The sequence below is a fragment of the Archocentrus centrarchus genome, chromosome 3, assembly GCF_007364275.1.
Source record: "Archocentrus centrarchus isolate MPI-CPG fArcCen1 chromosome 3, fArcCen1, whole genome shotgun sequence".
Classification (NCBI taxonomy): Eukaryota; Metazoa; Chordata; class Actinopteri; order Cichliformes; family Cichlidae; genus Archocentrus; species Archocentrus centrarchus.
Genome location: NC_044348.1, coordinates 23066452 through 23078492, shown reverse-complemented (window position 1 = coordinate 23078492; position 12041 = coordinate 23066452). Strand labels below are relative to the sequence as shown.

At 41.2% G+C, this 12041-nt stretch overlaps 2 protein-coding genes across 3 annotated transcripts in view; both read right to left on the bottom strand.

Annotated features, from left to right (window-relative positions):
* The window catches only part of LOC115773313 (phosphatidate phosphatase LPIN1-like), a 28241-nt gene extending 25633 nt beyond the window's left edge, over nt 1-2608 (bottom strand). The window contains exon 1 of one of the 2 annotated variants that reach the window (XM_030719957.1): nt 2521-2608. In XM_030719957.1, coding sequence (XP_030575817.1) covers nt 2521-2592 — 72 coding nt within the window. In that variant the 5' untranslated portion in view covers nt 2593-2608. The remainder of the gene's footprint in view (nt 1-2520) is intronic. The other variant, XM_030719975.1, reaches the window with a different exon arrangement.
* An 8203-nt stretch (nt 2609-10811) lies between these two features.
* greb1 (growth regulating estrogen receptor binding 1) overlaps nt 10812-12041 on the bottom strand; it is a 122272-nt gene continuing 121042 nt past the window's right edge. The window contains exon 39 of the mRNA XM_030726426.1: nt 10812-11663. Within this exon, the coding sequence (XP_030582286.1) occupies nt 11500-11663 (164 nt within the window). The 3' untranslated portion in view covers nt 10812-11499. The remainder of the gene's footprint in view (nt 11664-12041) is intronic.

The window sequence follows — 12041 nt, the reverse complement described above, 5'->3', positions numbered from 1 at the left end:
GCCACCAAGGAGTTGTTTAACTGCCTAAGTGACCTCACCCCCAGTGATGGCCAGAGGTGGGAAGTAACGAAGTACAAATACTTCGTTACTGTACTTAAGTAGATTTTTCAGGTATCTGTACTTTACTTAAGTATTTATTTTTCTGAGTACTTTTTACTTTTACTCCCTACATTTTTACACAAGTATCTGTACTTTCTACTTCTTACATTTTCAAACAGACTCGTTACTTTTTAACACGTCAGGGAGAAGTTTGCATTTCCGGTCAGTGCGCCGTCAAACATCAAACGATCTGAGCCTAAATGGAGGAATAATAACACATAAGAGACAATCGTACTGGCGTATCCTCCATCATCGGGGCTTATCTCGTACAAAGGGATTAAATACACAAACCCATATAATTAATGTCTCATTTATAGCACTATAATCAGGGGTTACAGCGGGCCGGACCGAGTCCGTAAGTTGCGCTGCGGGACATACTATAAACAGCTTAGCTAGCGCTACTGAAGAGGAGCGAGCATAAAGGGAGTAACGTGTGGCAGGTAAATGCAACGTTTCTAAATGCTCAACAAATATCAGCAAACACACAAAGTGTGTGCAGTTTGTTACACAGCTAGCTAGAAGAAGAGCTGCTGTATTTCAGGGAGAGCAAAGAGAGAGAAGTTCACTCAGAGATGGAGAAAGAGGACAGGAGAGGAAGAAGAGAGGTTAGATTTAAAGGGAAGGACTGGAAAATAAACTGAAGTATGCTGACTTTGTGTAATTCAAAGATTGTATGAAAATACTGCAGTTTAGGTTAGCTTGTTGTACTGTATTTACAGTAAAGCTCTGTGTTGGACTGGAGCACAGTGTTTGTGTTCATGGTCAGTTACAGGTTACATCAGTGCAGCAGAGATGAGTTTGAATCAAAGCTGCTGATGCTGAGATTCATTCACTGAATCCAACATTTCTACAGCCTGTATGCTGTCAGTGTAGGGGATGGAGATCAGCTCAGATAGCTGTGAAATACTGGGTTACATCTTTGTGAGTTCACTTCATCCACACAGAGCAGTAAACCTCAGAGCAGCAGCAGCAGGTCAGCTGATCACAGCCTGCACACCAACATCATTTACTGGAGCTCACAATAGAAAGTTGTGATTCTTCTCCCCATGCAGAGCCACTACAGCTGATCTTAGGGTTCCTCCAGCTTCTGAATCCCACTGTAACCCCTGAGTATCCTCATGTTTGTGTTTAGGTGGAGGCACAGTCACCCTCTACTATGGAGGACACAGAGAACAGAGCTGTGTTTAAATTCCCTTTCACAGTTTGTGTCCTACATAACAGATTCAAGCTGAGTGCACTCATTAGGATTAAAATTTAGATTGGAATAACATTTGTATTCTCAGTATATATTATTTTATATTATTACAATAATGTATAATAAGGTTCGGTTAGTTTTACACAAAAATAGCAGGTAGAAACATCCTCCAAAGAACTACTTTTACTTTCTTACTTTGAGTACATTTCAGAGCCTGTACTTTTTTACTTTTACTTAAGTAGAGAAGTTGAACCAGTACTTCGACTTTTACTAAAGTATTTTTTAACATAAGTACTTGTACTTCTACTTAAGTACAGAATGTCAGTACTTTTGCCACCTCTGGTGATGGCGAGTCATCCCCCTCGTCCCTAGACTCTGCTTCCACTACAGAAGCCGTGTCAGTGAGATTAAAGAGCTCCTTGGAGTATTCCTTCCACCACCTGACTATATGTTACCTCAGTTGAAGTCAGCAGCGCCCCACCCGCACTATAAACCGTGTGAGTAGAGAACCACTTTCCCCTCCTGGGTCACCTGAATCGCTTTAAGGCCATCTGAAAGTCTTTTTCCATGGCCTCACTGAACTCCTCCCACACCATCTTAATCTTTCCTTTCAAAGAAATCTTAAAAAGGCCAGAGGGACACAAAACCTAGAGAATAACTTCAGGCAGATGTCAAAGGTGCAAAAGAAAAATGAGGAAGTGCTGTCTGAGCCCACAGACCCATCACAAGGTCCCAGCAAAGTGGTGTTGTGTAACGGCTTAACTGACTGTGGTGTAATATGCCTTAAGTACCAATATGGACTTGTGGTCATGTGTAGATATATGAGCTGTTGTTCTGGAACATGGTTTGACTGCACACACAGACGAAAGTTTACAAACTTAAAAAATATATACAGAACCAACAGACATGCAGAGAACACTGTGTCAAGTATACACATCCTACACTCCCTCCATCGTGACACAGTACTCCCCTTTAGAAATTATCTTCTTTAGGTCCCCTAAAATCTTTCTATATTAGCAACTTCTATCCCATATATGGACCATCCAGGCCTATTTCCTCACTGGATGTAGTTTTTTGGGTTCTTACTGATTTAATATCAATTAAATTAATATCAATTAAATCTTTAGTACAAGCCTCATCACAATATTGTTGGTTTCTTTTTCTCTTTTGCTTATATAATTCTCCCTTCCTCATATATCTGTGCAGTACATATTTAGTTTTGTTACCCAGGACCAGCTGCCATTGGGGCTTTCATCCACACTGTGTCTGCTGAAGTCTTGCTCTTCCATGTGGGCCATGGCTCCATGTCATAAAATACTGCTCCTCATAGAAATGTAGCTCAAAGAGTTGCAGAAAATCTGGCAGGAAACCTGAAATATTCCTTGTAAGTGTGAGCACAAATTAAAAAAAAAAAATCAATACAGTTCAGTCTTCTTAGATGTTTGATATGTCAAAAAAGCTGTATAGTAGTTATTGACTATTTTCGAACACACACTCTGATGGAAGCTTTGTCTTCTGTTATGAAAAATACCTTCAAAATGGTGCAAAAGCTGTTCTGTGTTTCTGGATGAGTCCTTAGACTGTAATCTGTGGTGTTGTTTTGAGTGAGCAGTGCTTGTGCTACATACAGCAAGTGTTTTGGACTAAAATTATACAGACGAGTTTCTGTTTTCTGGGAATGGAGTACTTGGAGGAAATCTGAGAGGGTCCAGTACTGCTGCACTATCCTGCTGCTTCAGGTGCTGATCTGATACCACATGACAGCAGGATTATATAGGACTTGAATGTCACCAATGTAGGCTATAGTATCTGTCTTTTTCAACTATGTTTGAAGCATGTACAGGACCAGACATAAAAATAGAACGTAGCTATAATTTTAAAAAGTCACGAAATCATCTTGCTTAAAAAACAAAAAACAGACAGAACTTCCACGTGAGGACAGAAAGAGCATCTGCAGTCAGCAGTGTGGCCTCTTATTAAAGTTTGCCACTTGATTCCCTACCCTTGTGATAAATAGCTGGACTGTGAAGGATCAGTATCCACTTTGCAGTCTGCCTGATGAGAAAAATAATTTTTGTCCTCTTGTAAACAGAGAGCCTTTGTGATATTTACATTCAAACACACGAGCACGAGATATTTAAAATGTCTGTACATTTATACAGCTAAAAGTATACAAAACTGTACATACAGTATACAGGCAATTTATGTTTCTCGTACAGATACAAACAAAATAATCACACAGCCTTCTGGAGCACAAAAAACGCTCTGCAACCAATATGAACAGCTCAGAATTATTATTCTTGTACATGTTGACAATAAGATTTTTTTTTTACATGACACCAATCTGTCAAAATATAATTCAAATTAAAACCGCAAGCGGTGATATCGGGCCCTCGCACTCCGCGCGCGTCGACCTGTGGCGCTCGTCGACCCGTGCCGCACTCGGAGGTTTTGTGATCGTGATGGGTCTCTAGAAAGTTGAATTCTTTTATAGGAAAAGGTATCTTTTGCTCTCGGCATAGACGCAATGGAATATTTGGGGGTGGGGTCACGGCTCCAGCATGCAAAATAGGGCATGGGTCTGATTGACTTTTTTGATGGGCTGTTTGTCTAGATGATGTGGAGCCAATTTGGTCTCACTGGGTGAAATGCCCTAGGAGGAGTTCATTCAAATAGCAGGCCTGAAAATGGCAAAAATTTACACTTTCAATTGAAGATGCTGGACTTCCTGTAGGGTTTGGAGTATGGCTCCAAGAGACTTTTTTGTATGTCTTAGGATGTTACATGAGTGTGCAAAATTTCAGAGCTGTAGATAAAATGTAACTCAGGGGCTAGCTAAAAAACATGGTATATTATGATATTTAAAGCTGCCAGTAGGGGGCGCTCTAACGTTTATGGACTTTATGCATATCAATGTGTTCAGGGCAGGAGGCTTATCAAATAGATGAGGATTTTGTAAGGAATGGTGAAAGATATTTCATGTATTTCAGAGCAAAACTAATTCTGTGGACGGTCATACAAATTTTCATTTGCTTCTGTAGGGGGCGCTATTGCGCCTACAGTCTTGAATCTGTAGTTATGGATTCAGCCTGGGTGTGTACATGAGTGATTAAATTTTCAGCCTGATCAGACAAAGCATGTGCGAACAAGTGCACAAACAATTTTGGTGGTGAGGGAGAAAAACAAAGGCCAAATTTAATGGCCTGGTGTGACAAGGCCGTTTAATATTTTGTAAAGATTTCCACAATATTTGATGGGCTACTTGTGTAGATGATCTGGAGCCAATTTGGTGTCACTGGGTGAAATGCCCTAGGACAAGTTCGTTCAAATAGCAGGCGTGGAAATCGCAAAAATTGACACCTTCAATTGAAGATGGCCGACTTCCTGTAGGGTTTAGGGTATGGGTCCAAGAGACTTTTTTGTACGTCTTAGTATGTTACATGAGCATGTACATTTTCATACATGTAGATAAAACGTAGCTCCGGGGCTACTCAAAAAACTTGCTATTTTAAGATATTCCGAGCTGCCACTAGGCGGCGCTCTAACGTTTATGGACTTTATGCATATGAGTGTGTTCAGGGCAGCATGCTTATCACACCACTGAAGTTTGAGCCAGATTGGGCAAGTTGGCTTTGAGTTACAGCCATTTTTGTGTTCATGGCGAATCATCGAACTTTGCCGTCCCATAAGGGTCACGCCCTTTTGTCAAAAACTCACAGTTTTGAAAACACAGTAAGTCCAACTTCTTAAGGCTTTCCAGGTGAAATTTGAGATGGTTCTGCTAAACCACCTTGGAGCTGGACCTCCAAGTGTAAAATATGACATTTCCTGTTCCCACTAGGTGGCGCTGCGACTGATATTAAATATTGTCATATGTATGTGTTCAGGGGGGCACCCTCATCCTACTGGAGAAGTTTGATGCACATTGGATCATGTAGGTATGAATGAGAGGCAATCAAAATTTCATGGCGAATGATCAAAGTTCAAAGGGGCATAAGGACCCCTCCCCCTTGGCAAAAACTCACCATTTTCGAGATTTAGATTCCCCTGGGGGTGTAGGTTAGACAAACCAAATATGAAGATGATAACGTCTAAAACCTCTGAGTTATTAGAAAAAGTGTGAGGGCTGCAAATCGCCAAATTTGCATAATTAATTCAAAATGGCGGACTTCCTGTTGGGTTTAGGGCATGGCTCCAAGAGGATTTTTTGTGCGCCTGGACATGATATACATGTGTATGAAGTTTCATTCATGTACGTGAAACACAGCGGTGGGGCTCCAGTTTAGGGGGCGCTAGCGAGCCATTTGGGCGCGCCCTTGCCCGAGCCCATTAAAATACTTAAATTTTCACCAGGTGTGACGCATGTGCCAAGTTTCATGAGTTTTTGAATATGATAAAGCCCCCAAAAAGCCAATTCATTTGCCTGAATAATAATAATAATTAAAACCGCAAGCGGTGATATCGGGCCCTCGCACTCCCTGCGCGTCGACCCGTGGCGCTCGTCGACCCGTGCCGCACTCGGAGGTCTTGTGATCGTGATGGTGTACAGAAGGTCTGTAGAAAGTTGAATTCTTTTTTAGGAAAAGATATCTTTTGCTCTCGGCATAGACGCAATGGAATATTTGGGGGTGGGGTCACGGCTCCAGCATGCAAAATAGGGCATGGGTCTGATAGACTGTTTTGATCAGGATGATGTCAAGAATGTTGAAACACATTTTCATACATTTCCGAGAAACTAAGTTTGTGGATGCTATACAAAATTTCATTTGCTTCTGTAGGGGGCGCTCTTGCAGCTACGTATAGCCTTGAATCCATAGTTATGGGTTCAGAGTGGCTGTGTACATGAGTGATTACATTTTCAGGCAGATCGGGCAAAGCATGTACGAACACGTGCCCAAACAATTTTGGTCGCCATTGAGAAAAATGAAAGCCAACTTCAATGGCCTGGTGTGACAACACCATTTAATATTTTGTCAAGATTTCCACAATATTTGATGGGCTGCTTGTCTAGATGATCTGGAGCCAATTTGGTCTCACTGGCTGAAATGCCCTAGGAGGAGTTCATTCAAATAGCAGGCCTGAAAATGGCAAAAATTGACACTTTCAATTGAAGATGCTGGACTTCCTGTAGGGTTTGGAGTATGGCTCCAAGAGACTTTTTTGTATGTCTTAGGATGTTACATGAGTGTGCAAAATTTCAGAGCTGTAGATAAAATGTAACTCAGGGGCTAGCTAAAAAACATGGTATATTATGATATTTAAAGCTGCCAGTAGGGGGCGCTCTAACGTTTATGGACTTTATGCATATCAATGTGTTCAGGGCAGGAGGCTTATCAAATAGATGAGGATTTTGTAAGGAATGGTGAAAGATATTTCATGTATTTCAGAGCAAAACTAATTCTGTGGACGGTCATACAAATTTTCATTTGCTTCTGTAGGGGGCGCTATTGCGCCTACAGTCTTGAATCTGTAGTTATGGATTCAGCCTGGGTGTGTACATGAGTGATTAAATTTTCAGCCTGATCAGACAAAGCATGTGCGAACAAGTGCACAAACAATTTTGGTGGTGAGGGAGAAAAACGAAGGCCAAATTCAATGGCCTGGTGTGATAAGGCCATTTAATATTTTGTAAAGATTTCCACAATATTTGATGGGCTACTTGTGTAGATGATGTGGAGCAAATTTGGTCTCACTGGGTCAAATGCCCTAGGACAAGTTCGTTCAAATAGCAGGCGTGGAAATGGCAAAAATTGACACCTTCAATTGAAGATGGCCGACTTCCTGTAGGGTTTGGGGTATGGGTCCAAGAGACTTTTTTGTACGTCTTAGGATGTTACATGAGCCTGTACATTTTCATACATGTAGATAAAACGTTGCTCCGGGGCTACTCAAAAAACTTGCTATTTTAAGATATTCCGAGCTGCCACTAGGCGGCGCTCTACCGTTTATGGACTTTTTGCATATGAGTGTGTTCAGGACAGGGTGCTTATCACACCACTGAAGTTTGAGCCAGATTGGGCAAGTTGGGTTTGAGTTACAGCCATTTTTGTGTTCATGGCGAATCATCGAACTTTGCCGTCCGATAAGGGTCACGCCCTTTTGTCAAAAACTCACAGTTTTGAAAACACAGTAAGTCCAACTTCTTAAGGCTTTCCAGGTGAAATTTGAGATGGTTCTGCTAAACCACCTTGGAGCTGGACCTCCAAGTGTAAAATATGACATTTCCTGTTCCCACTAGGTGGCGCTGCGACTGATATTAAATATTGTCATATGTATGTGTTCAGGGGGGCACCCTCATCCTACTGGAGAAGTTTGATGCACATTGGATCATGTAGGTATGAATGAGAGGCAATCAAAATTTCATGGCGAATGATCAAAGTTCAAAGGGGCATAAGGACCCCTCCCCCTTGGCAAAAACTCACCATTTTCGAGATTTAGATTCCCCTGGGGGTGTAGGTTAGACAAACCAAATATGAAGATGATAACGTCTAAAACCTCTGAGTTATTAGAAAAAGTGTGAGGGCTGCAAATCGCCAAATTTGCATAATTAATTAAAAATGGCGGACTTCCTGTTGGGTTTAGGGCATGGCTCCAAGAGGATTTTTTGTGCGCCTGGACATGATATACATGTGTATGAAGTTTCATTCATGTACGTGAAACACAGCGGTGGGGCTCCAGTTTAGGGGGCGCTAGCGAGCCATTTGGGCGCGCCCTTGCCCGAGCCCATTAAAATACTTAAATTTTCACCAGGTGTGACGCATGTGCAAAGTTTCATGAGTTTTTGAATATGATAAAGCCCCCAAAAAGCCAATTCATTTGCCTGAATAATAATAATAATAAAAAAAAAAAAAAAAAAAAAAAAAAATAATAATAAACGAAGCAATTACAATAGGGCCTTCGCACAGTTCGTGCTCGGGCCCTAATAATTAAAACCGCAAGCGGTGATATCGGGCCCTCGCACTCCCTGCGCGTCGACCCGTGGCGCTCGTCGACCCGTGCCGCACTCGGAGGTCTTGTGATCGTGATGGTGTACAGAAGGTCTGTAGAAAGTTGAATTCTTTTTTAGGAAAAGATATCTTTTGCTCTCGGCATAGACGCAATGGAATATTTGGGGGTGGGGTCACGGCTCCAGCATGCAAAATAGGGCATGGGTCTGATAGACTGTTTTGATCAGGATGATGTCAAGAATGTTGAAACACATTTTCATACATTTCCGAGAAACTAAGTTTGTGGATGCTATACAAAATTTCATTTGCTTCTGTAGGGGGCGCTCTTGCAGCTACGTATAGCCTTGAATCCATAGTTATGGGTTCAGAGTGGCTGTGTACATGAGTGATTACATTTTCAGGCAGATCGGGCAAAGCATGTACGAACACGTGCCCAAACAATTTTGGTCGCCATTGAGAAAAATGAAAGCCAACTGCAATGGCTTGGTGTGACAACACCATTTAATATTTTGTCAAGATTTCCACAATATTTGATGGGCTGTTTGTCTAGATGATCTGGAGCCAATTTGGTCTCACTGGCTGAAATGCCCTAGGAGGAGTTCATTCAAATAGCAGGCCTGAAAATGGCAAAAATTGACAAAAACTGACACTTTCAATTGAAGATGCTGGACTTCCTGTAGGGTTTCCAGTATGGCTCCAAGAGACTTTTTTGTACGTCTTAGGATGTTACATGAGTGTGCAGAATTTCAGAGCTGTAGATATAATGTAGCTCTGGGGCTAGCTAAAAAACATGGTATATTATGATATTTAAAGCTGCCAGTAGGGGGCGCTGTAACATTTATGGACTTTATGCATATCAATGTGTTCAGGGCAGGAGGCTTATCAAATTGATGAGGATTTCGTAAGGAATGGTGAAAGATAGTTTCATGCATTTCAGAGCAAAACTAATTATGTGGACGTCATACAAATTTTCATTTGCTTCTGTAGGGGGCGCTATTGCGCCTACAGTCTTGAATCTGTAGTTATGGATTCAGCCTGGGTGTGTACATGAGTGATTAAATTTTCAGCCTGATCAGACAAAGCATGTGCGAACAAGTGCACAAACAATTTTGGTGGTGAGGGAGAAAAACGAAGGCCAACTTCAATGGCCTGGTGTGATAAGGCCCTTTTAATATTTTTTAAAGATTTCCACAATATTTGATGGGCTACTTGTCTAGATGATGTGGAGCAAATTTGGTCTCACTGGGTCAAATGCCCTAGGACAAGTTCGTTCAAATAGCAGGCGTGGAAATGGCAAAAATTGACACCTTCAATTGAAGATGGCCGACTTCCTGTAGGGTTTGGGGTATGGGTCCAAGAGACTTTTTTGTACGTCTTAGTATGTTACATGAGCCTGTACATTTTCATACATGTAGATAAAACGTAGCTCCGGGGCTACTCAAAAAACTTGCTATTTTAAGATATTCCGAGCTGCCACTAGGCGGCGCTCTACCGTTTATGGACTTTATGCATATGAGTGTGTTCAGGGCAGGGTGCTTATCACACCACTGAAGTTTGAGCCAGATTGGGCAAGTTGGCTTTGAGTTACAGCCATTTTTGTGTTCATGGCGAATCATCGAACTTTGCCGTCCCATAAGGGTCACGCCCTTTTGTCAAAAACTCACAGTTTTGAAAACACAGTAAGTCCAACTTCTTAAGGCTTTCCAGGTGAAATTTGAGATGGTTCTGCTAAACCACCTTGGAGCTGGACCTCCAAGTGTAAAATATGACATTTCCTGTTCCCACTAGGTGGCGCTGCGACTGATATTAAATATTGTCATATGTATGTGTTCAGGGGGGCACCCTCATCCTACTGGAGAAGTTTGATGCACATTGGATCATGTAGGTATGAATGAGAGGCAATCCAAATTTCATGGCGAATGATCAAAGTTCAAAGGGGCATAAGGACCCCTCCCCCTTGGCAAAAACTCACCATTTTCGAGATTTAGATTCCCCTGGGGGTGTAGGTTAGACAAACCAAATATGAAGATGATAACATCTAAAACCTCTGAGTTATTAGAGAAAGTGTGAGGGCTGCAAATCGCCAAATTTGCATAATTAATTCAAAATGGCGGACTTCCTGTTGGGTTTAGGGCATGGCTCCAAGAGGATTTTTTGTGCGCCTGGACATGATATACATGTGTATGAAGTTTCATTCATGTACGTGAAACACAGCGGTGGGGCTCCAGTTTAGGGGGCGCTAGCGAGCCATTTGGGCGCGCCCTTGCCCGAGCCCATTAAAATACTTAAATTTTCACCAGGTGTGACGCATGTGCAAAGTTTCATGAGTTTTTGAATATGATAAAGCCCCCAAAAAGCCAATTCATTTGCCTGAATAATAATAAAAAAAAAAAAATAATAATAATAATAATAATAATAATAATAAACGAAGCAATTACAATAGGGCCTTCGCACAGTTCGTGCTCGGGCCCTAATAATAAAAAAAAAAATAATAATAAACGAAGCAATTACAATAGGGCCTTCGCACAGTTCGTGCTCGGGCCCTAAATATTTAAAATGTAAAAACATACATGCATCTATAAAAGTAACCCTATAAAAGATATTGCCAGAAGCCAGCTACCATTGCACACAAATGATTGTGTCCACCATTCTGTAAAGCTCCCCATGGTGTCTGCACCGGCAAAGAAGTCTGAAAACTGAGTAACTCCAAACAATTAAATCTATAAACAGATATCACAAAATTCAAAAGCAGTACCTGAAGTAACTGAGTCTAGCAACTTTGGAGGCTAAAAACGTATTGATTTTGTTATAGTTTTGCTTATATCTGCGCTAACTGCAATCATCAAGCGGATATCATATTTAATGTCAGCGTATGAGCCCCATACATCAAAAATATCAGGCAATGAATATTACTTTGGAAATGCATTTCTTTCCAACATGTGAGGATTAAACAGTTTCATGGAGCAGCACACAAGCTTGCAGATATGTCACTTGTTTAAAGGATAGTTTCATGTCAGAGTCACTGAAGAACATCCTTTATTCCTATTTGCTTGTGTGGTGTGACAGGTAATGATCGCTATTCCATTATCCTTCCAGCAGGTTTCATAGGTTTAGATAACATAGTTAGTGTCTTTTTTTATAATTTGCATTTGTGCAAACTGTAACAAAACAAAAAGTGCCTTTACCACTTTTGTTCTCTTTGGCAATTAGGATTTTCAGTCCTGTCTGCGACAAGCCCAAAGTGCACACCTGCTTCAGTCATATGTGTTTTCCGGTCAGGAAGAAGAGCGGTCGGTCCTCTTTGGCATTGGCAGTTTGGAACTCGTCGCTGAGCCTAAATCTCCACTCTTCTTCCAGCTCCAGCCTGCCCACTGTCTGCCTCAGCGAGCTACGATCTGCACTGATGACACACAGAGTGGCACCTAAAGCGAGCAGACAGGAGGGAGAGGGGCACTCTCTTTAACAATGACAAGGACATTATCACATAAAACAATGAGATTATGGATTCATCTTTTTTCAGTACTCGTCTGATCTTGATTTTTTTTTTTTTCTGTGATCAAAATAAAGTGAGAGCTAATGAAAACGATTTCTGTATTTGACTATTTTGTTGTTTTTTGTGATAATTAATGCAATTTTTAATTGTTCTGTAAATTCATTCAATTACTTTTCATTCTAAAAGTAATGCTGCTTTATCAGTATTTGTTCATTTTGTTAAGTAGATGTAAAGATCCAGGCAGGGAATACAAGGAAAGAAGTTACACATGGAGAAGGTTGTGGGACTGAAACTGGTGACGTTGCAT